The following is a 27507-nucleotide window of genomic DNA, read 5'->3' on the forward strand; positions in this document are numbered from 1 at the left end:
TGGGAGACTGGTGTTTAAGCATTTACTTAATTTTTGGCTCACCGGGAGTCCATAGAATTCCCTTGCCTAGAGCTCAGCATGTGCAGCAGCATTGCAGAACGAGAGCCAAAAGTAGGAAAAAAGCATGAATTTAAAAAAAACAGTTGATCCCCCCCCCCCCAGTGAGTGAATCATTTAGTGTTGGTCTGTGGCTCTGACTGCGGCTCTGGCACCGTTCCCGCAGCTGTTACAGCCCCTATTCCACTCGGGAGAGTTTTCAGGAAATTGTGTTGTCATGGATCCTTCTGCTCAGCTCCAATCTGCTCCGTGCCCAAAGTCCCCTGTGCAGCAGAGTAAGAAATCCCCGGCAGGCCCAAGCTGCGTGAGGCATGAAAGGCTAGAACTTCTGTGCAACCTCCCCTAATTACTCCACGGGATCATCTTAAATAAGGTTTAAAAAAAGAGTGTAAGCAAATCCAACAGTTGAGGCATAAGAAGGTGGGGACTGTGCTCTTCTAAATTGGTCTTTCTAAATGTCCCTAGTTCTTAGTCATAATCCAGACTGTCTAGACTTACCAAGTTAGAAACAGGCATGTTTCCTTCAAGACTGAGCAATTTAATTCAGCCAGGGTTTGTTTTTTTCCCCCAATTGTTTATGTTACTAAACTAGAGCTGTTTTGAGGATGGCAGGCACCCATCAGAAAGAAACAAGGCTAAAGTTAGCAACAAAGAGACACGCTGACGAGTAGTGCCGTGACTAGGATCACTACTGCAGCTGCTCCCTTCCTACGTGCGTTGGCCGTCTTCGTGTGGTTCAGGTTCCACCTATGGAAAGGATAAGTGAACAGGCAGGAAAAGGAAATCAGGTCCAGAGACAGGGCCGTCAGTGGGCTGCTCCAGTCTGGAGGCAGTGTGAATTGCCTGATTCTGCACAGAGAGTCAAAAAATCATCTTAGCCATAGGTAGGAAAATGCTGTTTCAGGGTGTTCCCAGCAATGACTGTAAGGAGTCAGTTTGCTGGCCTAAGGGATTTGAACATTGTGAATTGTCTGGATTATTTTAACAGCACAGACAAAAATGAGCATTCGGTGTTCTTCACATAGCTTCTGTCAGAGGGTTTTTGGAAATACATCCAAACAAGGTAAGATCTGAATAAATATCAAGTACGTGCAACAATAGATAGTGGCAGCAACTACTAAACTGCTTACAGCAACATTTAATACTTTTGAAATGGTTGTTCACTGCTTACAGCTGATAGGCATGCTTTAGAGATGAATGCACGTTTGCCAGAGGTCCTGCCATTTAGGCACCCTGGGACTGGCCCTCGGTTTGGCCCTTGGCTGGTGGAAACCTTCTCATCCACACTGACACCCTGTCAGCTTGCTGGTGAGCATGGTGGGAAGCAGTCTTGGTACCCTTGCCCTGGTACAGGAGTGCTAGGCACCACCAGGACCGTCCAATGTCCCAGCTCCAAGCCTCTTGCTATGGAGGGGAACTGTATAACCTGGTGTTCGCCAGTTGTCCTGAAGCCATGATTAATACCAGATGAAACGTGAAGAATATGAAGAATTTTTCTCAGCCAGTACCTAATACGGTTACTGGGTCTGAAGAAAAGCATGGAGAAATAAATAAAACCTGCTTATAGCTACCTGAACTTCAGCTGTGCGTGAGGAGCTTTCCATCAGCTGTGTAAGCAGGAGTAAGCTGTTAGGATGCTTGTATAATTTTGTGGCTGGGAGCCAGGGCTTACAACCAGGCTACTCTCTCTGAAGAGAATTCTGATGTGGGGTTGTGTTTTTCCAGCCCTTCAACTCAGTTCTATTCAGATGTAAATTTTATCCTGCTAAAGAGTCAGAAAAAGTGTCAGAACTACTGACCCTGCCCAGGCAAACTTTTGATTTTATCAGCCAACGTTACTACGTTGGTGTGGCAAGACTTCTCTTCTCTCCAGACAGTAAAAAGGGGTTGTACATGATTATCAGCTACATCACTTGAAGCAAATTCTGAGGAAAGCATTCTCTTCTGACAAGGTTTGACTCTCTGCATAATCCTTTATATACTGAATGTGGAGTTTGTATAAATAAATTGAATCATGCATTACAGTTTTCACTGTATGCTTATCCAAATGTACATCAGTTTTACCTTTTGCACAAGACTAGACATGATAGTCATCCAAATATTTTGGCATGAATGTGTGTTTGAGGAATACTCTACCAGTTGTGAAGTTTCATTTTGTTTTATTTTTCTATCAGTTTTCCATTGAGTATTTGAAGCGTTTGGGTTTTTTACCCAACCCATTTAAGTGTATACTTAAGGAAACCAGTAGATTTACATGTATTAGAAGATCCATTTTAAATTTTCCCTTCTGTGAGAAAGAGAGAAACCGTTCCATGCAGCAAATGTATAACAGATGCTACTCCTAGCACGTACTGCACTACTGGACAATGGCCAGATACAGTGGTTATAGCATAGCTATTACTATGATAGAGCAGGATAAAAGAGAGCTATGTAAGTAATGTGTTAGCTTCCCTGCCCACCACCTTGTCCACGCAAATGGGAAGGAGAAGAAAATTCTTAAGTCTGTCAACTATCTACCTCCCCACAACCACCCACCTTAAAAAATGGCAGAATAATAGTGCATGTCTGAATATGTTGAATGCTCTGAGTCCATCCCAACTAGACCACACCAGGGCTCAGAAAATCTGAAAAATTCACAAAAAGTGAATCTGAAAAAAAAAAGTGAATCTGAAAAAGTTCACAAAACCCACCTTCTTTCCATCTCCATATCCCAGGATAAATTTGCCAAGAATGCATAGCTCTAGAAGCCTACTGAAATCAGTATGGTGGAAAGGGGAATTCATCTCACCTAACCTAAGCCATCAAGAAGCCAAACACCTAGGCGAAGGCAGTCATCTAGACTCTTTTCACAGTTAACAAAAATAAAGGCACCTCTAGAACGCATTCATCCTACTCACCTTAGTTTGAGCTGAGATAAATCCCACCCGTAGTGTTTGGGGTCACCTAGTGAATTGGTGGCCCAGACATAAAACTTACCTCTTGAAGTCAAGTGTTGGGTTTTGCCATTTGACGTCTCATTGGTTCCTTTGGAAAGTTAATCTCAGAAAACAGATACTTTTCAAACAGTAGAGAAGATCCTTCCTGTCTGAAAAAAAATGTTTTCATTTTAGAAGGTAGGAAGATATTTTTGAGACAAATCACCAACTAGAGGTTGGGGAAAAAACCTTCTGGTGGTAGTTGTCCCTCTGGGCACACCCTGTGTTGGAAAGCACAGGAAATGAACAGTTACTGTAACTGAGTTATGCAGCATATAAATGTCCCTTGTGCTCCGTATACGTTTGCCTTACTTCACTAACCACCACACAAATCTCACCTGCAACTCTGAAAGATGTCTTTAAAAAAGAAGAGGCAAAGTCCCTTAAGCATTAATCATTTCCACATGTAGGAAATGTGACTGTTTTGCGCGTGATTGCATTTTAAAACAGAAATCATTGCACAGAATACAGAACAGATTCAGTATGAACCTTCTAAAATAAATGAACCTTAATTTCTTTTGTATTTTTTAAAGGTCAAGTGCTGCAAATACTGGCCAGATGACACAGAGATATATAAAGACATTAAAGTGACCCTAATAGAAACAGAGCTCCTGGCTGAATATGTGATTCGAACATTTGCAGTAGAAAAGGTAAGTTTCCAAATTCGGTTTTCTTCAATACAATGGTATCTGCCTAAATAACTAATATAACAGGTTCAACACAGGAAAGTTAAATCTTTTGACTGACATCTCGGTTTTGCAGCTATTCTTTGGGTAAACGACTACCGCCCTCTTATGGTAAACTGTGTTTTTCTTTAAATGCAGCGACTTTTCTGTGCTTTCTGTCACTGTTGGCTCCTGCCTGAGTTAGAAAAAGTGATGTTCCTTGCCTAGGAGAAATCGAAGCCTCCCTCCCAGCAATCAATTGAAAAACACGTTCGTGCTGTTTTCCCATCTTATGTTTCCCACAATCATTTTCTGTCTGTACCAGAGGCTGCATGCACCATTATTCAGAAGTCCATGGTGGAGAATACTGTTATCTGTTGGGCCGGTGTGTTCCTAGTCTGCAGAGACATAGTTGAAACAAACTAATTTTCTTCTTCAGGCAATTTCACTTTTCATCTGGAATCCATTTTTATATGGAGAGTTCCAATCAGCATGTTGTATTCCTGTTTATTAGAATAATGCCATGAATTTGTTTGACGCTTACTAGATCTTGTAGCTCTCCCAAACGGCTTACAATATATGGACAACATACAATTAACAAATAACGTACTTGCTGAAAGTGAGAACAAGCAGGGTCAGTCAGAATCGGTGTGTCCCACATTTTATGTCAATTCTGGGGTTTTATTCAGACCATTAAAGGATAGAAGTGTTTTAATTGTATGTATCGAGACTCATCTGAGTTGCAAAACAATGAGGAAAGAGCCTCTTTGGAAGATTTGATATTCCTAATGGCGCACTGAGTAACATTCTCTCAGTATCACCATGAGTAGATTTTCAACTAATTAGGTTAGAAAACTCCTTTTGATTTAGTTGCAGTGCCTGTGCTACACTGGTTCTCTCTAATGATGAAGTAGTATTCAACTATGATTTTGAAGAACATAATCTTTAGCATCAAAGAATCCTGCACCTAGGTAGATGAAACTGCCAAAAAGATGACCCAACAAGGTCTCTGTACATGCATCCACAGTAACAAAGAAATTAGGTTTTTTCCTGTTTTATTCTTCAATCTAATACTTAAATATGCATCAATACAGCAACCTGAGGGTAATGATAATAGAATTACGTGGTTTGAATGAACTGAAATATTGTATCATGTTTACCACTATACATATGGTACATCGAATTCATTCAAGCCTGTTGTTTCCTCGCATTTAGATATTTTTAATAAACAGACGAGAAACGGTGGCTACACTTTGAAGTAGATGAAGCACTGGTTGATTTCTATTCTGCAAATTTTAAGCCCATGCTTTGATGTTAGCTTTTCACTTCTTAACTGGGACTGGAAAAAAAGACCTAGAGGATTTTACAGTTGATCATAACCACACTGTCTTGAATAAGTGCATTAGAACAGATAGAGATAAAAGGCACTAAACATTTTTTTTCTCAAGAAAAATCTCCATCTGAAAAGATTTCATTTAGACACTGTTTTTTAATAGTTGGTAGTCTTTCAATAAGCCCCTAAAAGTGGTGTCAGTGTAGTTTGAGTAAAGTACATTTGTTTTTACCCTACTTCCCATATTTTTTAACTCTTCCAACGGTACTGGAAAGTCAAGTCTAAACATGTCTTCCACCATAATTCTCTCAAGTTTATATTTCTGATCTGCTGGGACTGATACTTTTCAGCCTCTCTAAGTCAAGCTGCATGATGAGACAGAGTGCACCCTAACCAAACCTGCAGATAATACAAAGCGAAGGGTGGTGTTGAAATGCTGAACGTTGGACGTGAAAATTTGGCCAACAGACGTTTCAGTAATTCAACGAGGAAACATGCAAAGTTCTGTGCCTTAGGTAGCCTAGCCCCATGTGTCAGTACAGGCTGTGACATCCTGGGACAACATCTGACATCCAAGATGATTATGTATGTAGGACATATGAGCTGCAAGGCGAGGTTAAGAGAGTTGACTTTGTTCAGTGTAGTAGAGATGAGGAGGAGAGGTAGGGAGGATCTAACTGCAGCCTGTGACTACCTCAAAGACGTTCAAGAAAATCAGGGACACCAAATTCTCATTCTTCTCCACGGTAATGGAGGGTAAAACAAGGGGCAATGGCCAAGAAGTTGCAGCATGGAAGACTTGCACTGGAAAAACTCCTTCAGAAGGAGAGTAGTGCAGTGCTAAAGCAGGTGACCCAGAAAAGTTGTGGAGTCTCCATTCTTGGAGGTCATCTGGGCTCAGCTAGACAGATGCACTGGTGACCTGATCTAGTGTTGGCCATAGACCCACTCTGATTGGGAGGTTGGACTGGAGACCTCCAGAGGTTCCTTCTGACCATCTTTTCTATTTATGGATGAACATCTCATACCTGCTCCTAAAATACAATTTAGAAGTTGATTTCTTTGGAGATAAACTGATGACTTATTTTTATTTTTTTAAATGGCTGTTTGGTAATTATTGAGAACTAGGGGGATAATATTAAGAAAATGGAACCCAAAGTTACACTCCGATTCTGAAAACCACTTCCTAGATACTCTTTACATTGTGTGCATAAGCAGTTCCTTTGGAGCAGTTCCTTTACAGCACAACAGTTAACTCAGGTGAATTACTCAGATAGTAACATAGAGCAGCACTATAAGTATTTGTAGGATTAGGGTCTGCATTTTTTAACATCCTGCATTTTGCTAGCAATGTACACCATTTTCTATTTGTTTCAGCTGACAGCAAAAGTAAAAAATACAGTCTTTCCAAGATGAGCATATGCTTTTATGATTCATGCAGTTGTGTTGCTATTTTGGGTTTAGAAACCAGCAGGGAAGCTACAGACATGAAAATCATTCTTTTGTAGGTATAATAAGCAAACTCATTATAAAAGTACCCTATATGCAAAACTTTTTCTAAGCAGCTGTTACCAACGATAGACAAAAATGCAGTCAGCATGACAGACAGCATTTTCAAAACCAATGCACAAGATACACAGGCTATATCCTGATCTGTGCAGCAGCTTGGCACGTTATTTTGGAGGGGCAGTTTGCCTTTTTCTAAGCTGCTTGCAAATCAAGGCTGCGTACAACATGAAGAATTTGTGTGGGGTACTCCTTTCAGTCCTCAGTTGGTGTAGCCATGGCACTGCTTTTTTTGTATGGGAACTTTGTTTCTTGGGGGATTGTGGGCAGTTGTTACGAGCAATATAAAAGTGTTTGGGACATGGATACCCCACCTACGCACAGCTATTTATGGAGATGGACGCCTTGCTTACAGTAGCAAAAAGCTGTGTTAACTAACACAAAAACCCCCAGAGTACAGAGACCAAATTGTATGTGAATATGTTTGCTAGACTGACTTAAAATGCAAATTACTTTGTCTGTTCCTGGGTTTCAATATGTTTTAAAATTGGCTTTATTGCATTTCTGTTGCAAGGGTGTGATCTCCTCGGTATACACCAGTGTCACATACACTCTTCATCTTCTCCCTTGCCTGCCTTTTTGTGGCACAGTTTCCGAGGGAGATGAGTGTGGATATTCCTCTGAGCAGATTCCCAGTCTCCACAGACCCTCTAGCCTGAGCTGTCAGAGCATCAGGACTCCAAGATACACCAAGCCCACTCCGGTCATGTAGCACTGGCACAGCCAAAATTTCTCAACCATTGAAAATCCCAGACTTTTAGCTTGCATACTAGAATAAATTAGGAAGTTTATATTACTTCATTATGCAAAAAGGATTAAACCTTTTATATGCAAACCGGCTCAAGAGAGGAAATACATCTTTAAGAGGAAAAACTGTAAACCACCAGTTATTAATATCACTGACATTTAGTCCAGCCTAGACATGATATGTCATAATTTTACTGTTTGCTTATGAAATATGTATGATGGCCTCTGGTCTGTGGATTTCTAATGAGAATAAAATACTGGCAGCTACATTTTCAGAAGGGGAAGGGGAAATAGAAGCACTAAGAAAATCAAACTTAGCATACACACCTCTAATATCCAGATTGCTCCAGAAAGTCACATGGGAAATTACTTACACGATCGGCTTCTCATTCATACCTGTCTAACCATATCCATGTCCTTGTAGACTGTGGCAGAACACTTGAAGGGTGAGCATGCGGAGGGCTACAAACACAGCAAAATGGAGGTGCAAAAAGGTTTCCTACTATTCAGCTGTTTCTTTCAGACCAATGAAGGAGACAAATGATAAGGAACATTATGCTGAAATTGTAGTTCCCTGAAGTCAGCAGCAAAACTCCTGTGGAAAGCAGTGGGAAAAAAAGTGTCATCTGTGCTATATGTTCATGGCCTTGCTGCTGACCTGTGCCGTGATCATAGCATGCATCTTAAGGCCACAGTTTTCAAAGCAACCTAGTGCTTCAATGTAGAGAAGAGTGTCTATCTTGTGCTGAAAGTTTCTAACCAATCTGGTGCTAAATTGTTGTAAGGCTTTCAAACCAGTTGATCTATAACCTTTGAACTTGCTTTCCTGCTATGAGAAAGCTCTCCAACAGTCTATACAGATATGGGTATTAGTAGGAGGTGAATGTTTTTCAGAAAGGCTCAAGGTGCTGAAGTTAAATTCTTACGATGTCTCTCGTACAATTTCTTTCACATTCCAGATTGTTTTTCTTTTTCAACCCTTGTCTTTTCAACAGAGAGGTGCTCATGAGATTCGAGAAATTCGGCAGTTTCACTTCACTGGCTGGCCAGACCACGGTGTACCGTACCATGCGACAGGCCTTCTGGGATTTGTACGGCAGGTCAAATCCAAGAGCCCACCAAACGCTGGCCCTCTGGTTGTTCACTGCAGGTAAGCAGAACAGTAATGCCTCCGTTGTCTTGTCCACTAAACTCAAAACCTACTTTTGCTTCTCCTGTACTGTGTAATCCCCAAACAGGTTGCTGGAACCGCTGCAGTGCTACCCACAAGAACGTAATACCTAAAATATAAACAAGAATGGCAAAACTGAGTCTGAAATTCTGCAATGCAAGACTTAATTTCAGTAATCATTAAGTACCTGCAAGATGAACCCTTGCATTTTACATTTTCCAATACACTCCTGAACATTAACTGTGCTCTTCTTTTACTTTAGTGCTGGGGCTGGCAGAACCGGGTGTTTCATTGTTATTGACATCATGCTAGATATGGCAGAAAGAGAAGGCGTTGTAGACATATACAACTGCGTGAGAGAGCTTCGATCTCGGAGAGTTAACATGGTGCAGACTGAGGTATTGTTAATCTACTGGAATACTGCCTTACACTTTGCAAGAAAAAGTATTCTTCTAGCCCATAAAGCTAGAGCTGCTTTGTGGTAGGCACCATCCAGAAGGTAGTTTATTCAATCATATGCAGAAAACAATCCACACATAAACGTGAAGAACCACTGCCCAAACAAGTGCCCAGTTATGCTGGCCTTAAGGTTCACAATGTTTTTTTTTAAAAAGGAAAATGATGAGTGTTTCTTCTCCAGGAAGGATCCATTCTGGAGTATATCTTGTTGAGGCTCAGTTATGTGATGATGCCTACAGAATTCTGCAGAGGAATGAGGAAACCAGAAACATTCCTATTTTCATTACGGAGTGTCACTGCACTTCTGTTTATATTTGTAACTAGTTTGAGACAATCCTTTTACATGAATTTCTAAATGAATGGCATAAAGTTTTGTGAACTGCTGCTGTTACCTCTGGTCTTGCTTCAGTGCCACTAAAGTCAAAGAGAATTAGTGGCAACCATATTAGTGGTGATATTTTATTTACCAAAATACTAATCCCGTATGCTGTCTATGTCAGTAATCATTCTAATTGCTTTACCAGGAACAGTATGTATTCATCCATGATGCTATCCTGGAAGCCTGTCTTTGTGGAGACACATCTATTCCAGCTTCTCAAGTTAGGTCTGTTTACTATGAAATGAATAAACTGGATCCTCAAACTAACTCCAGCCAGATCAAAGAGGAATTTAGGGTAAGTTGTGGCTAGCAGTACCTAGTATCCATGCAGTTCAGCTATACTAAAGACTTCTACTTAAGTGCTTGCTTATAGCCATGTGAATTTTGGACCAGTCCTGGGAGGGAAAGACTGAAAAAAAAGGGAAAATAGCATGTTACTAATTGCTACTGAATTATGCAAAATCATTAAAAAGTGCAATAGAGTAGTAGTTAAATCTTTTTACTCAAGGGAAGTATGTCAATTCCTTCCACTGTCCTTTCTTCAGAAAGCAGGTTACTCTGCAGCTGTCTTTGGGGTTATTTTTCAGATCTGTATGCTTCCACGATTTTTTGCTTCCAAACCCTGCTGACTGTGATGTGTTTTCATTTCTCTGCATATTGATTCCCACTGAAACTGAACACTGAGCTGATCTATTCTTAAATATTTTGGGATGCTTTCACTTCTGTGTTAATTTTTCTGTTTTGTTTATCTTTTTATCTTTTTGAAAGACTTTAAATATGGTGACTCCGACACTGCGTGTAGAAGACTGCAGCATAGCACTTTTACCACGAAATCATGAAAAGAATCGCTGTATGGATGTTCTGCCTCCAGACAGATGCCTGCCTTTCCTCATAACGATAGATGGGGAGAGCAGTAACTACATTAATGCTGCACTGATGGATGTAAGTCTCCACTACATCATTAATAATAAAAAGGGAATAAGCAGCCCTCCAGACTGAGCAATGCCGGAAAGTGGAGTCAGCATAAGAAAACTGAAATCCTTCTAGCATGTTTTCCAAAAACATAGCACAAAATCTTTAAACTCCCAAGTACATTTAGGATCCCACATGTTATGTCACAGCCAAGGTTCCAAAGCCATGCTCAGAGAGCAAGTCAAGGAGTTTTGATAGATGAAACGTGTCTAAATTTCTCCCTAGTGCTTGAATTTTTAAGCATCTGGCCTAGGAAAAAAAGAGTTACCTATTAAGGCACTGTGGCAGTTAAATAGGATAATAAGGTTTGCAGCAATATTTTAGTTCCCCTTGGTTTCTAATTTAAATGGTAATTAACAAAAAAAAATTGTCTACCAGCAAAGATAGTACACAAGCCATTACTTCAGTCTTTCCATTTATTTCTGTTTGAATGAATGGTTCCTCTTCATGTGTGTGTGGAATTCTTTTCTAATGCATCTATGGTATTTCTAATCTTGCTAATAGAATATCAGTAAAAAGACACTTAAACCACCTTTACAGTCTGTAGGTATTTATAGCTTATCTTCGACAATTTAAAGCTATAGTAATTACAGTTGTCAAACACAAAAACAACAAGAAAACAGAGGTTAGCAAAGAATGAACACATTGTAAATGGCCTTTTTGAAAAGTAAAGCTAGAGTAATAACAGTTTATCGCAGTTTCCACGTTTCTTTCTGTCCAAGTTCTTAAATCATTTTGCTAAAATAAGCCTAAGTTCAAAACGCTCCTGTGAAAAGGTAAGTGTATTACCTTTATGTTTGTCTGTGTTGAGAAACTGGGAACAAAAGTTTAAGTGACTTCTCTAGGTTCTCATAGCAGGTCAATGACATTTCATATTAGAACGGAGCTTCCTTGATCTGCAATTTACAGTCTGGCCATTACATTGTCTTCTTTCCCAGAGAGTTCAGTACTGGTTTGTTCTGCAAATTAAGTACTGCTCAGAAAGAGCAGTGCCTCAATATTTGCTTTGAAAATGCTTCCCTTCTTCACTGTTGAAACAATGAGCTGGATCCAAAAGCGTGTCTGGGCGAAAGGATCTAAGGGAGGAGGTGACTTGGGTCACTTTCCACCTGAAGCACCTTAGCCAGGCTCCTGCAATATCCCTGCACTGAAGGAGAAGAGCAGACATTTGTCCCTCTCTAAACATCCAGTCTCCAGCAGGCAAGATGATGCGTTTCACGCCCTCCACTTGCATCAGCTGAGATGCAGTTGGATCACCTCATGTAAGCTTTTACAGCTCTCTTCAAGCAAAAGGGGTAGCAAACATAATTTTCATTATTCAGTATTAGAATGAGTTTGAGAACGATTGTCCCCAAGAAACTGCCAGGGAGTCAGGGAGTAATGGAGAGCCCTTCGAGCATCTCTCATCTGCATGCCACTTCCAGCAAGATACGACCAGTAGAATAGAAGGCAGCTGACATGTACCAGCAGCGTCGATACCTGCTGGTTGCACTTTGCTGAAACCAAAGCAAAGAATTGAAGTCTTACATGTCTTCATCTGTACCGCAAAACACATTGGATTAATTTTCTGTGGTCTCTTCAGTGACTGTCTCTGAAAAAAAGATGCAGATAGCTGATAAAGTTGTATCTCTGTAGTGGTGAAACTACTTTAGTTCAGTGCATGTAGAGGCTTCTCTGCACCCCTTTAATTAAGGCGATGACAACCTCTCCCAGCTGCCCCAATATGGCCACACTGGCCTTCAACACTCAGGAGGACGTAATTGAAAATACTAGTAAGAGATTCACAATGGAGCAGTTCCACCAAACAGCTCAGTCAACAACATACTCTGGTACTAAAAAAAACCCAGAGCGCACTGAATTTTATCCCCTGGGTATCCTCACTACTGTCAGATAAACCAGAATTTCAACAATATTTCTGAAAAATAACTAGATATTTCCTTTCATGGACATCACTCAAATTAACAGCTACGTGCAGACAGCCAAGATTAATCTGTCCATTAATAGCTCAAAACAAAACTGTTGCTCAGAATTTTCTAGGAGTTGCATTGGAGGCAAAAACCTCTGATGATTTTACTCTATGCCTATGGCATAAAATAAGTTTCAGAAATATAATATCTGCAAAAATTATATTCCGCCTAAGTACAGTTTATTAACTTTGAAGCATATAAAATCTTGGGAAAGAGCTGAAAACAATGTATTAATTACATAGAAAATAGAAATAAGGCTTTCAGTCCCAAAGTTTTGGGGCTATGACTGGCATTCTGCTAAATGGATTTTTATCTTTTACCATTCTTCTCACCATCTCTTGTTATTTCTTTGCAGAGCTACAAGCAACCATCAGCTTTTATAGTTACGCAGCATCCCTTACCAAATACTGTCAAAGATTTCTGGAGACTGGTCCTAGATTATCACTGCACTTCAATAGTTATGCTAAATGACGTTGATCCAGCACAAGTAAGTCCAGAAAACTGCTCCAGTCAACAGAGGAGTACTAGTGCCTCAGCATTTCAGCAGATGTGGGCTTCAGTACAGCTTTAGGACATGATTATTTTTATAAAACAACATTATATACTAACATACTAAAAAATTGATTTGTAGCTTGCAGATACACATAGGGAAAGAGGAATAAATCAGACCATCAACAGGTTCTCCACCAAAATGTTAATGTAAACACACATAAGTGCATGCACCCATAATTTATTCTGATAAGAAAACATGCTTTGGGAAAAGCTGCTAAAAACCAAAAATGATGGTTGTAGAATTCTGACTCAAGTCTCAAAAACACACTAATAACAGCCAAAAGTCATAAACAGAAGCCAACAGCTATTCATTAGCTTGCCTGAAACAGGTCAAAGACCTTGGGCTGCTTACCAGGGGATAGGTGTTCCCAGTGTGAAAATCTGTGTTATGTTTGGCACAAAGTGACATTGTTAGCAAGGAGATAGGAACTAAACAAGATTGGAGACTAAGCATCCTTCGGAATAGAAAACAGGACAACAAAGTGTACGGGGGAATGTAATTACCTTACAAAAGAGTTGTGCATGCTGTACATGTTCTTTAGAAAATTGGAAAACCGTACCTACTGATTTGGCAATTTAATCACTAGCATTAATCACTAAGCATCCTAGAGCCTGGCTGGCAACTGCGCAATTCCAAGTTTTTACACGGATATAATTTCCTTGGTTCCAACAAGCTGCACCAGACGTCTGCTGGAATAATGTGGTGGTAATCTGGGTTCTTAATATGTAAATATTTGCTAATTATTAGTTAAGAGCAATTTTTATTTATTATGGCAGACTGCATGTCATTTTTATTCTTGATAAGATCAAGGATCTTTTTTGCTTTGCTGTGTATTGTACATATTTAGAAAAATGTTTCCTCTTGCTTCTTTTTAGCATGAAGAATTTGTTTTTAAAACATACTAATCTTCTGTTTTGTCTTTCAAAGGAATGTGTAGAAATTCCACACACTATTTTAAAGACTGAATTTCTGATTCCAAGCCCTTAAGTGTCTATAGGGAGAAAAATAGAAATGAAAGACAAAACTTTTATTCATGAGTCTAAGATTATTTTCTGAGTGAATAAGGAAAGACTCAAGGGAGTCAGAGTGTTAGGGGCTGCTGAACAGAGTTTTTTTAATTTGTGGGCTGTGTTTTGAATTTACAATAGTGCATGGCTATTTCAAGCCTTTATTAGCCTCACAGGCTTTTAAAAGCCACTGGGATATGCAGTTAATGCACCTGCCTCTGCAGTATGTTAAACCTTTTCCCTCTAATGTGAGTAACAGTCTTTTCATTAGGAATAAATCTCAAAACCCTCAGAGCAAACAGAAGTGGAGAGAGGGCAGAGCTTATTAAAAACACGCATTACATTCAGATTTATTAATAATTACTGTTAGCATTATTATTTATGTATATATGGAGTGTTTACAGTTCTGTTTAGGTATTACAATTTATATGTGGATTGTTATGCTCTATGGGGAAATTAAATTCAGCCCTTCACAATGACTCTGGCTTAAAGAGAGTCGCTAGCATCACATGCATGCAAAATGCGCAGACCTAAATGCTTTTGGTTTCTCTGGAACCTGAAGATACTGGCTTCCTAAAACAACTCCAGCAAACAGCTCTGCGTATTATAATTTAGGCGTTTTTCAAAGATCTGTTAGAACAGTATTCCTGTGTATTTGAAAGACGTGAACTAAATTGTGCACATGTCAAATGATGTGAGCGCTGGCATCGGCATCAGCTGTATGCATGTCAGCGTCGTGGTTTAGCCCCAGCCGGCAGCTGAGCCCCACGCAGCCGCTCGCTCGCTGCTCCCCGCTGGGACGGGGGAGAGAAGCGCAAGGGTCGAAGTCAGAAAACGCGTGGGTTGAGATAAAGGCAGGTTAACAGGGAAAGCAAAAGCCGCGCACACAAGCAGAGCGAAACAAGGGATTCATTCACCACTTCCCAGGGGCGGGCAGGTGTTCAGCCATCTCCAGGGAAGCAGGGCTGCTCCATCACACGTAACAGTTACTTGGGAAGACAAATGCCATCACTCCAAACATCCTCCCCTTCCTTCTTCTTCCCCCAGCTTTACATGCTGAGCATGACATCATATGGTATGGAATACCCCTTCGGTCAGTGGGGGTCAGCTGTCCCGGCTGCGTCCCCTCCCAGCTCCCCGTGCACCCCCAGCCTGCTCGCTGGTGGGGTGGTGTGAGCAGCAGCAAAGGCCTTGACTCTGTGTGAGCACTGCTCAGCAGTAACGAAAACATCCCCGTGTTATCAACACTGTTTTCAGCACAAATCCAAACCACAGCCCCATGCTGGCTACTGTGAAGAAAATTAACCCTACCCCTGCCACAACCAGCACAGTCAGTATTTTATTTTGCTATCCTGTACACCAGCATATTTCATAGATATGTGTGTAAGATTTAGACAATATTTGGAAAGTAATTTGTTCAGCAAACTGAATCCTGGGGGGGTGAAAATACATGAAAATATATGTTCCTACTTGAGATTTCTGGTTTTAACTTGTTAAAGTGAACTTCTGCAAATCAGACCCTGTTCTTTTTTGATTGATGTAGTAAATGATTATGTTTTCCTAAAATGTAGGCATCTCTAAATGGCTTTGTTGAGGAAAAAGTGTTATAAGAAATGCAAAACAACATCTGGAGTAAATGTGATTTGTCAGCTCAGCTCTGGCTCACCAGCAGCAATGCAGCAGAATGAAGACCACAGCTGTTTTACTGAATGAAATAAAGTTCCAAATATGACATCAGTGCTTCTGCAAGCAAACAAAATTTCATGAGTACATACTTAATTTTGGTGAATGCTTGCAAAAGCTACATGCTTGAACTGCTCTAAATATCCCTGAAAAAAAATTATTAGGGTCTTTATGTAAAAAAAGGACAAGCAGAGTCTAGCTTCAAAAATCTCCTTGCAAAGTGTTGATTTAATCTTTAAAGGATTAACACAGATGATAATTTGTTCCTGGATTAAGCCATCGTGATATTATTAGACACTAAAAGTGTGCAAGATAATGGCAATATTAGTTTGTGATCTTTAGATACCTAGAAGTAATGTTTTCTGAGCACTGAAGAAAGCATAATTACTATTTTCAGGTGACATTCATAAGATGAAATTGAACAGTTGTTGCAAATTTAAAGCAACGCTGATATTAGCCGATATCATCAGTGACGGGTGAAACAGATATGAAAGTCCTGAGTTTTGAGAATAACACTCTTCATAGTATAAAGCATACATTCTGATGTGGCTTGAATTATTACCAACTTTTCAGGACAGTTGGAGATGCCGGGCCTTTGGTCTCTAGGCTTTACGCTGGCTCCGAGGTACGGTAATATTTGGCAGCATCCCTCTGTCTTGTCATAATGTATTGCAGAATTGACACTGAGTGTCAGAGATGTGTTACTCCAAATACCAGAGGATGGTGAGTACAGCAGCAAGCAGCAGCATGTTCAGTTAAGTGAAGAGGCATTTGTTTAAACTTGTTCCGCACAAGTAAAAGCAGAGTGCTGGAAACTGTTATGAAAATGCTGTGTGAGAATTCTGGTAATAAATGTAGCACACAGAAAAATCTAGAAAAGTATATTGAAGCAGCATGAAATTCAAAATTATTAACTGTGTTCTTTTGTGTTTGTGGTCTTCTATAGCTGTGTCCTCAGTACTGGCCAGAAAACGGAGTACACCGACACGGTCCTATTCAGGTGGAGTTTGTATCAGCTGATTTAGAAGAAGACATAATCAGCCGGATATTCCGAATTTATAATGCAGCCAGAGTAAGGATGTTATTTGCAAAATAATTTTGTCTCAGTAGATGAGTTGACTCTACTCAAATCACAAAAAATGAAAGTTAAACTCACATAAAACCATTCTCATTTTTCAGCTTATTTATTCAAAAGCAATGGTGCAATACTGACTCACACCATTATAAGAAAAAATGTGTAATTAAAGTAAAAAATGTTTTAATGCATATCTCAAGTGTGTTAAATGCAAATGAAATAAATGCAGTATTCAGAGTGTATGGTAGCCAAGAAAGGCTGAAATCAGTGCTGTTTTCCACAGTTTGAAATCAGCCATCTTGCATATTTGTGTTCGGTGTCGTGCGAAGAAAGCTGTGCACCAGCGCCAGGCATGTTTTTCAATACCAGTCCCAGGCTTTTAGTGAAGATCCTGTCCCACTAATCACACTTCGTAATATATGTAAGCACTTCAGAGGGACAAGTACATTCTCATATCCAGCTTTTATGCTCCCATAAAGTTGACAGAAGACTAAACGAGGATGTCTCTCAAGCTGAGTGGAAAAAAGATTCCCCCACAAACCAGACATCTCTTCCCATTCAGACGGAGGGAGCCTCTGCAGTGGGCTGGTATTGATCCCCGAAGAGCCTTAGCTAGGAATAAGCAGCACTCCCTGCTGAGAACAGTCAGGAACTGCCTTGAGTTCCGGTAGCATTCAGGGCAGTGAACAACTCCAAAAACACACCCAAAAACATGCTAATACCCAAACAGGGAAGCAGATGGTAAGCTTCAAGATGTTTCTTTAATATATGAAGGCCTTGCATTCACAGTAAATGGGGCAATGTAAAAACACAAAGCGCTGGGTCTGGCTGATGTGGTCAGGGGAGAAGGGGCCATCAGCTGAAAGAAACTGGCCAGGAAATCAGTATATTCCAAATTTTGACATAAAGCAGACAAAACCCATTGAAGAACACACCTAATGCTGCATCCACTTCGGTTTATTCCCTTATCTTGTTAATCTTACATCCTCTCTATTACCTCTTGCTCTAGGGAAAAATTGTAATGTCAACATTTCTGTGTGTTGCTCATTTTAGATGTGGCACGAAAATGCCCTCACTTTGCACAGAAGTGAAAGTGGCCAATCCTAGATTACAAAAACAGTTTTCATGTGTGTGTTTATGCCCTTTTCAAAGGACTCTAATTTTCTGCCACTACCACTTGTTCTATGCTCCTTTTTTATTTTAAATCACCATAAAGCAACTGTTCAGTAATGCTTCACCAGAGGGGTTCTGACTGCTGCAGTAGCACACAATAAAATAAAATGTAGTTAGAGTTTTTATAAGCCGGAAAAATCTGAGGGTTTTGTTTTGTTTTTTAAATGTTTCCTGCTTCAAAATATCTTGAGAGGTTTTGACCTTTCTTGTAAAAAAAGATAGAAGCACGCAAACATTCTTCAAAATGCCGAAGCATATGAAAAAAAAAAGATACGTTATTGAAGTTGTGTTGCAGCTCCCTCTTTGCTACCAAGCTCCTGCTATGATATTAATTAATTATTTGCTTGATCCTGCAGCTGTACCATTGCTCTATTCTAGTCTATTTGTATAGCACTCTGTTTAAAACCTCTTGTTCCAATAAATCTGTTGGAAATTAAAAGTCATAACTCCTCAAGGGCAGTTGAAATTACATTAGTAGTTTGTTAGCTGTGATCTGCTTGAACAACTTTCTTCACTGATGCAAATATCTAAATTACATACCAAAAAAAATGCTGTTACTTTTTCCTGCTTGCTCTCTGAATCTCTACAGCCCCAAGATGGTTATCGGATGGTGCAGCAGTTCCAGTTCCTGGGATGGCCCATGTACAGAGACACTCCAGTTTCTAAACGCTCCTTCTTGAAGCTCATCCGCCAAGTGGAGAAGTGGCAGGAAGAATACAACGGGGGAGAGGGACGCACAGTTGTACATTGCTTGTAAGTACTCAAAGCAGAAGAGAGGAAGGAAGGGAATACTGTTACAGAATTTGTGCCAGGTTTTAAAACTTTTGTGAAGAGGTATCCGTCTAATCTGGAACTGAATAAATAATACTCCTCCTTACTTAAAAGCTTTGAATACAAGAGGAATTGTATATTTTTTTATGTAGATTCATGAGTTCCTTTCTCTGTCCCTTGGTAGACCCATGTGAAAAGGTGGTGGGTACAAGTTAACTTTTGCAGATAGAAATGTGCATATTTATTCCAAGTAAATCAAAATTGTACCTTCAGAACAATGTACTTTTTATTTCTACAAAATTAAAAACTCTAAAAATTAGTAGTATTGGAGGAAGTAATTCCTCACCCAGACAATAAAGCACAGAAGTAATGGTGCAATAGACCAGTTATGATGATGCTTTAATTGCCTCACCTTTCTCTAATAAAAGTATATATTTTTGTCCTCATGTGACCTTTCATAGAATCATAAAATAGTTTGGGTTGGAAGGGACCCTTAGGTCATCTAGTCCAACCCCTCCTACAATGAGCAGGGACATCTTCAATTAGATCAGGTTGCTCAGAGCCTGGCCAACCTGACCTTGAAAGTTGCCAGGACAATGGGGCATCTACCACCTCTCTGGGCAACCTATGCCAGTGTTTCACCACCCTCATTGTGAAAAATTTCTTCCTTAGATCTAGTCTAAATCTGCTCTTTTTTAGTTTAAAACCATTGCCCCTTGTCCTCTCACAATAGGCCCTGCTAAAAAGTTTGTCCCCATCTTTCCTATAAGCCCCCTTTTAAGTACTGGAAGGCTGCAATAAGGTCTCCCCGGAGAGAGACCTGTTCTCTTCCAGGCTGAACAACCCCAACTCTCTCAGCCTGTCCTCATCAGAAGGGTGTTCCATCCTTCTGATCATTTTTGTGGCCCTCTTCTGGATCTGCTCCAACAGGTCCATGTCTTTCCTGTGCTGAGGGCTCCAGAGCTGGAGCACATTTGTTCTCCACTGCTGCAGGCGCTCATCCACTCTGCCACCATCCTCCTTTTGATAGGGCTTAATACTTGTACATGCCGTTCACCCTCAGCAGTAGCCACTCTTTTGAAACCAAGTCGTAAGTGCTTGAAGTTGTATGCATCTTCCTCTAAATATCTGCTTAAAGATGCTGTCATGATGGAGAAGGGACATGCTAATGGGAAGAGCACATGCTAACGTGTTTTCAGAAGTCAGGAGCCAAGAGCAGACGATAACTTCCTGATGTCTAGTTTGCAGTTACTGAATGTTAGAACTACAGAGGAAAATCTAAGAGTGTATTAATAATTCCTACTATCACTGACCTTAAACAAGTCGTTGCTCTTCAGTTTCCCCATCTGTAGAATGGGGATAATAATACTTTCATCAAAGGAGCATTGTGCAGTGTGATTAATTAATGTTTTGAGATCTTTAGCTGAAAAGACCCTTTTGAAGTGCAAATTACTGTTATCTCTGAGGTGGCTGATGATATTAAACAGTTGTACAACATCACACATGCGTCACTTCCAGGCAGTAAAGAAAAAAAAGCTCTAATATAATCCTTTTAAATGACTTTATTTTAATTAAAATTCTCAAAGAGTCCCACAATATCAGGCAATGTTTTGGCAGCAGAGAGCATTCTTTTCATACTGCCTGGATATGACAGATGTGCGACGTTGTAGCTTCCTTTGAAAATCAACCATTTGCGAAGCTGGTTTGAAAGACCTGCTACCTAACTAGCCTGCGCTCTGGTAATTATTAAGGTTTATTATTTTCGGTGAAGCGCAGCCTAAAGCTTCTGATTAGAATAGCTGTAGAAATAATAGGGTTTCCAGAAAGAAAGAGATTCTCTTAAAGATTAAAAATAACCGGGGATAAAGTATTATTAAATACTGTACTTGATCATGCAATTGAACATTTGCGCCTGGCTTCTTTGTTAGCAAGTCACTTCGGGTTCTCATCCTCTGGTACTGTGGGCGGAGGGGGAATACATCCACTTTTAAAAGCAGTCGTTGCCATGCCGCCAGCCCCTCCGCCTGCTGCCGGGGGTGAGCGCATCAGCCAGGGGAATATGGCAGCACCACCTTGTGCCGTGCCACACGTGCAGTCACCAAACGGCTCCTGCAAAAGAGAGTTTTTGGACATTTTGCTGTTCCTCCGAAACACCTTTGGGTCCAGGAGGAAGGCACCAGGATCTGGAATAAAAGAACTCAAAGATCCATTTTCTCTATAATATTTCCAGGCCTGATGCTCATTGCAACCTTGTGCGTTTACAGTGCAACGGGTTGTTGAACTGAATGTAAAAGTACCTTGTCCTTATATTAGCATCCTCTTTGTGCTGAATCAAGTGTTTGCTGAAGGGTGATGCAAAACTCAACCATTGACTTCCCTCCAGGCTTTCAGCCTTCTGAATTCTGAATCACAGATTTGAGATCTTTCAGCTCATTAATTCCAATTAAAAATTGTGTTCTGCCTAGACTTTGGCAGCCTTCGGGGAGCACGAACGTTCTGTGGTTTCTCCCTACCAGAACTCATGCCTTCTGTAGCCACCCTGGTGCTGTATGAACTTGTAACGTAGAATCAATTGTATCTGAGCCATTTTATCATTTTTATTGTAGGAATGGAGGTGGCCGCAGTGGGACATTTTGTGCAATCAGTATTGTTTGTGAAATGCTTCGACATCAGAGGGCTGTTGATGTATTCCATGCTGTGAAGACACTGAGGAATAATAAGCCTAACATGGTGGACCTTCTGGTATGAGCTTTTTAACTGCACCACTAAATAGAAAATGTTCCTTTTTCTCAGAAGACTCAGTAAGATTTCCAAGATTTGCAGTGGGAGTTGTTCACAAAGCAAGCAAGTCATTTTCAAAGGGGATAATGAAGTCACTTCACTTGTAAGAGTATTTTTACACTGCTTTCTTCCCAAGGAGACTTTGTCTCCATTTGAATTTTTAAGAGTTTTAAACTTTCAGCCGAACATCCTTATTAATTTTCTTTTCTAGCAGGCTGAGCCAAGTGGAGAGCAGCCCTTGCATGGTAGAAATAATAGTTATGTAAAATGAAATGCCAGATTTTCAAATTATATATTTTATAAATAGCTTAATCGCCTAATATTTATCAAAGCCATGAATTTCAGTTTGACATCCAGAATATTGCATTTAATTATGGTTGCTCTATCTCATAGAAAGATTAAAGAAGTTCAGAAACAAGGGGCCATGTGCAATTATTTTCCTAGAGCGTGTTTTATGAGCTTTTTTTTTCTAAAATGGAGAGTTGCTGAAGTGCCAGCTGCTATGCCACAAGAGCTGCAGAACAGCTTAAACCAGCAGGTTCTTACATTCCAGCGTGTAGTTCTGCACTTGGAGATGGGTGTAGCGTGATACCCTATTCTGAAGCTCAGGCTATAAAAGACACTGTTTTACAACATCCTGCTGTAGAGGTGGCTGCTTAAGAGGCAGCTGTATGCAATTTAGCGTTGTAGGGAGGAGGAAGCAGCATCTGGGCAGCTTCAGGGATGCTAAACCAATCTGAGCTGATTTTGCAAGCTCTGGTTAAACAAGGTTGGGTCATACTTCGGCACCTTTTCTAGAGAGTGCTCAGGGTGAGGCAGGAGGCATCTCACAGAGCTGGTCCAGCCTCTTGTAATTTTAGAATAGATGTCCCTCTGACATGAGATCTGGCTGGGAGACGCTCTGGCGAATGGGCAGAAAGCAGGAATTTCTGTTGGGAAGAGTGGGGGTTTCAGGCTGGTGTACCGTTGGGCCATCCACTTCACCACCACTGCGCCTCATCTGTCCCATAGGAGGACGGCTCCCACCGCCTCGTCTGTCGCAGTGCTCTCATCTAGCCTACCTATGAAGTGCCAGATCCTTCCCTAGACCCTGCTGTGGCCAGGCTCATGGAAAAAAACCAGATGTTGCCAGCTGTGCAAAGCGAGGAGAGAGTTTACAAGCAGCACCACGGGGCTGTGAGCCAGCAACGTGGAACTGTGAATCTTGTACCAGTGAGAAACTATCAAGCTTTCGCAGTGGTGGGAGGGAACAGCTTAGTTGGCTCCTGTTCCTCTAGTTTATATTCTCAGGAGGAGACTCATCATGCTGAGAACCATACATTTTTATTTCCTAGATATTAAGAAAAATGTCCTACTTCTTCATTCAGATAGTATAGTTTGGATAGAGACTTGGCAGGCCTGCTGTTCACTGTTCTCCCAGAGCTTAAGTCCACAGAACTCGCTGATCTCTTATTCATTTATTTTATAGAAATAAAAAGAAAAATACCAATGTGAAGATGTACAGTTGAAGAAAATAAATAATATATAAATTCTATAAATTCCCATTTGTGACAGTTCTCCAGGTGTAGATTTGTCAGACAGCTGTCTCCATTTTTCAGCAGAGAATTTTTTTAATCAAAAGCTAAACGTATTATTTTAGAATATAAAAATACCTTTTAGTAAATAGAGGATGTTATTGAGAATGTCTGGATGGCACTGAGGTCTTGTAAGGCCTTTTTAATTAGGAGATTTCAAAGCAGTTGTGAAGGAGATTGGTATTGTTTTCCTTATTTTACAGATAGAGGACGAAGGCAGGGGATGATCAGGATTTTCCCCGTTATCACGTAATTCACTTACAAAGCAGAGTTAGAACTACATCTCTTCAGTCATGGTCTGCTACTTTGTAGGAACAAATATTTGAATTACCAAGGTTTCAATTTCCATGTAGATTGTTTCATGGTAAAAGGGAATCGGGACACTTGAGTGCTTTTCCTGATCCTGTTACTGACTTTATCCTTTATGACATTTCTTCTATTAATGTGTCTTTGCCTCAGTTTCCCTGTCTGAAAAATGAGAATAATGTTCATCTGTCTTTGTAAAATACTGTGATAAAAGGTGAAATGCTCAGAATTATAACAGTATTTCACAAAAATAGTTTCAAGCCTGCTTTATCAAAACCTGTTATGCACTTTCTGACTAGACGAATGGCAATATTTACATTCCGCACTTAGCAAGTCGTCTCTTAATTTCATTCATTGAAAACTGGTTTTCCTGCAAGTGTAAAAATCTCAATGCCACATCCATACAATATGGAAATCTACAAAATTCTTCAGCCGTCATACAAAGGTAACACATGGTATTACAAAATGTCTCTTACAGAATGCCCAAAGCGTTCTGTGATAAATGTTATTGGACTACCAGTAGGTGTCCTAGAAAAAACCCATAAATATACCTCTCTGAAGCTAGCTAATGTAAAGAGACTTTTAAGATCCACCATCAAGTGAATAATGAAAACGTACAAAGGACACACATGAATGAACACAGTGGGAAATAATATATGTCTGCTCTTTAAGACAGGTATTGGGTTTACTAAAAATGACATTTATTCTGCTGAATCAGTAAATCAGCGTAAAATGAGCGTGGAAAAACGGAAATGGATGAGTGGCTGATCTCTTGTTTTGATCTCTGTTATGTAGTTAGAGAATAATTGTCGTTTATTTAGAAACTTATATGCAATAGAAGCATAAAAGGAATAATTTACATAATATGCCTTTCTTTCCTTTCTTTTTTATTCTTTTCTCATTCCAAAGATGACACAGGAGTTTATGGAACCCTGCAGGATCTTAAAACCTCATACAACTTGTTCATAACTTAGGCGATACGTGCACCTAAGATTTGTTTTCTTTTGAAGTGACAGCTCTCAGCAAAAGAACTTCAAAATTGTCCATGCTTGTTAACGGCTTTTTGATTGTTGTCATCTTATTTGGTCTCTTAAATGTTAAGGTGGACTCTCCTCTCCAGCTGAAATGTGACCCAAAATCACAAGCACAGGACAACAGACTTAATCCTTTAAAATGTTTGCTTCGGTGAAAAGGAGAATGTATCTGAAGTGTAATTTTAATCTTCCTACATGTCAGGTTGGGAAGGTGAAGGCTGAGCGCTGTCAGCTGGTTAACTGTTGTTGTTACTGTTTAGCAGTACGTGCTCAGGTATCGTTCATTAATTGATTAAGGTGCATAAGAGAAAAAGGCATTTCAGTGGTAGAAATAGTTGTTAAACTGGCAGGTATTCCCAAGCTGAATTTTTAGAAGCTGGAGCACTTGGAATCGGGGAACCTGCACCTACCATTTCTCTCAGCTTTTTTGTTTCATTTAAATGATTGTAGTATTGCGAAATATTGCAAGTAGCAAGAACGAAAAGGGAAGAGGGATACGTGTACACGCACAAAACTGTGAAGTCATCAGTGACTGCATCATTTAAAGTTGCAGAGGGGACGAGGGTCAGTCAAAAGCATTGGCCTCTCTGTACCGCTGAAGGTGTGAAGGGGATGAAGTCACGACCCTTCATCTCTGAAGGGTGCAGGCTGGGTTTCCATGCCACGGGAAGGGGGTTTCCCTGGGATCGGCCCCATTTCCAAGCAGTGGTGAATAAAACCAGCAGGTCTGCGTTTGAAGCACAGGATTGGCACCTGAAAACTTAGACTGGGTAACAGAAGAGCTGTTAGGAGCCTAACTTACGCGTCACCATTAATTGCTAAAAATTAATTGGAGTGAATCCAATTAATTTAGCTCAAGCCTGATCTTACAGACCTATTGCGCCGGGAGAGGACAACATTTAGCCGTGGGTTCGCGCTGCACGTAAAGGGGGAACAGTAGGCAGCTCTTGCCCTGAAATTAGCAAGTGTATGAACGACATTAAAATAAAAGTTACCATCTGGGAAGTACTTGACACTGGGTCTATTTTAGATAAACATTTCCAGGGAGGAATTTCAATACCTCCAATTCTGGTAAAGTGCTACATGAGCATTTTGACAGGTGACAGAAGTGTTGCAAGTCCATTTGCTTATGTGTAGTCAGTTTTTCTCATGCAAGTGTATTAGAGCGACCAAATACGCATCTAATATGAGCAGTGCCGTAAGCTACTGTGTAGTGTCTATTATCTGGTTAATATAAAGATTTTCTCATCTGAATATAAATTGGATTTGCAAACTGGTTCCCACTGACAACAGCTGGTAGTAAATAATTTTAGCAGAAGAGAAATATCGATCCCCTTAATTAAGCTCATTCAATAACTGACTTTGTGGTTTTCTTCTGATTTTTCAGGATCAATACAAATTCTGCTATGAAGTGGCTTTGGAATACTTGAATTCTGGCTGATTGCATAAATAGCACAGACAAAGTTCCTCCTTTCACCACCACAAACAAAGCAAGTCGCTTCATGATATCTGTGTAAATGAGATGAAGACTTCTCAGTGTTATGCTTATACTGCTTTGTATAATTGGCTCTTTTTAAGAGCCTGAAAATATGTCTATAAAACTGCTTGCACTGCCCGTTTCCCACTACAATGCTGCTGCTTGACACCCATATGAACGTACACCAAACCACATGGCAGTTGTTGAACACTGTATTCATACATAGCCATTGATGTGGTGAAGCAGCATAGTCCTCTGGTAAATAAGAGAGCACAATTATATTCTTATGAAGGAATTTGTACTTTTCTGTTATATTTCGTTGCCTGTGATTCTCAGTTATTGTCACAGCCTAGTGTACATTTCTGTTCTGTGGAGAATGCTGTCTGGCATTTTGATAATATATGATTTTAGTTATATTTGTATTCTAATGCGTGCATAATAAATGAATCATATGTAGCTTACCTGAACTAATGGAAAGACACGTACCAAATCATGTTGACTTTGTTGAGTTGTAATTTCTATCCACTTTGTACCATTTCAGAGAGAGAATCTTGATAGAGATACAGTTAGAAAATGCAAAATACAGGATGCTCAGATTAATATATCCAAAGCTTTTTCATTTGTTTATATTGTAAATATTTTTTGATTTCATCAAATTATTTATTCATTAAAATGAATTTTTTTGTGAAGCACAGTGAGTGACAATCATTTTTATTAAGCCCTGGAAATGCTTACTGTATGATAGTGTAAACATTTGTTTACCTTGTATGGATTCTCAGCTCAATAAATAATTACATACATGATAAAATCTCGTTTAATTTAATATCTCTTGGCATCTGAGTGCCTTCAGCTAAGCCTCTTTTCAGATAATTCATGTAGATACCGAGCTACCTCCAGAGCGTATTTATTGTGTGATCCAGTGTTGATCCAGCCAATAGCGAGGTGTGCCCTGCCAATGCATAAAAAGAGGTGAACTGTATGTTTAAAGGCGCACGTGCACAAATACAGAACCTGACAACTGTCCTGCCGTGTGAAGAAGAGATGACGTCGAGCTTGCGGTACTCAGTCTTGGCACAGCGTTCCTCTGCAGCCCTGGGCACGCCCTGCCAGTCGCTCTCTGTCCGCTGCTGCGAAAGGGGGGACGGTGCGTTTCTTCTTGGGGAGAATGACTGCTGTGCGGGTGAAGTGGTTCCTCATGTTCAAGGTACCAATACTAGAATGACGGGGGGAGTTAAAAAGTGAGTAAAACTGCTCCGTTACTAGGGCTGTTACCAGTTCTGCCAGTGGATGAGTTTACATCATTAAAGTTTTTGCCTGTCCTGAGAATGGCTGCACTGCACTTCCACGGCATTTGGATGGTTCCCCTGTCTCCTGGGCATTCAGCAGTGTCTGACCAGCCTGGGACTTGCCTCATGTTCATGGACGCAGGAAGCGTGGCAGCGAAGCAGCGAGGAAGGGGAATGAGCCAGCAATGGCTTGCTGCAACGTCCGCTGGAATTACAGATTTTTCTTTCACCCAGCAGTATCAAGGAGACATTGCAGATAGAGCAACTGCTCAGCACGGAAGCCTTCCAAAGCTATATGGAAACCCAATGCAAGAAAGCGGCAAACTGCACAGTATTTCAGTCCTTAAGAAGATCCTTTTACTGTGCTAGCCGTCTGGGATGGGGACAGAGCTAAAGAAATGTATCAAAGTCAAAATGTTTTGAGAGCCTCTAAATCTAAGAGATCCAGCTTGGACAGAATGACTCACAGCTTGTCAACTGCCCACTCAAAACCACT

The 27507-nt window shown here is 40.3% G+C and overlaps 1 protein-coding gene across 1 annotated transcript in view; it reads left to right on the top strand.

Annotated features, from left to right (window-relative positions):
- PTPRM (protein tyrosine phosphatase receptor type M) overlaps positions 1-25689 on the top strand; it is a gene marked incomplete at its 3' end in the record, with an annotated part of 489914 nt that extends 464225 nt beyond the window's left edge. The window contains exons 24-33 of the mRNA XM_082014808.1: positions 3566-3682; positions 8339-8493; positions 8777-8912; positions 9498-9647; positions 10121-10294; positions 12647-12778; positions 16481-16606; positions 18372-18535; positions 21160-21295; positions 25636-25689. Of these exons, the coding sequence (XP_081870934.1) occupies positions 3566-3682; positions 8339-8493; positions 8777-8912; positions 9498-9647; positions 10121-10294; positions 12647-12778; positions 16481-16606; positions 18372-18535; positions 21160-21295; positions 25636-25689 (1344 nt within the window). The remainder of the gene's footprint in view (positions 1-3565; positions 3683-8338; positions 8494-8776; positions 8913-9497; positions 9648-10120; positions 10295-12646; positions 12779-16480; positions 16607-18371; positions 18536-21159; positions 21296-25635) is intronic.
- Positions 25690-27507: the final 1818 nt, after the last annotated feature.

Source organism: Phaethon aethereus (assembly GCF_964289735.1).
Source record: "Phaethon aethereus genome assembly, chromosome: 2".
NCBI lineage: Eukaryota > Metazoa > Chordata > Aves > Phaethontiformes > Phaethontidae > Phaethon > Phaethon aethereus.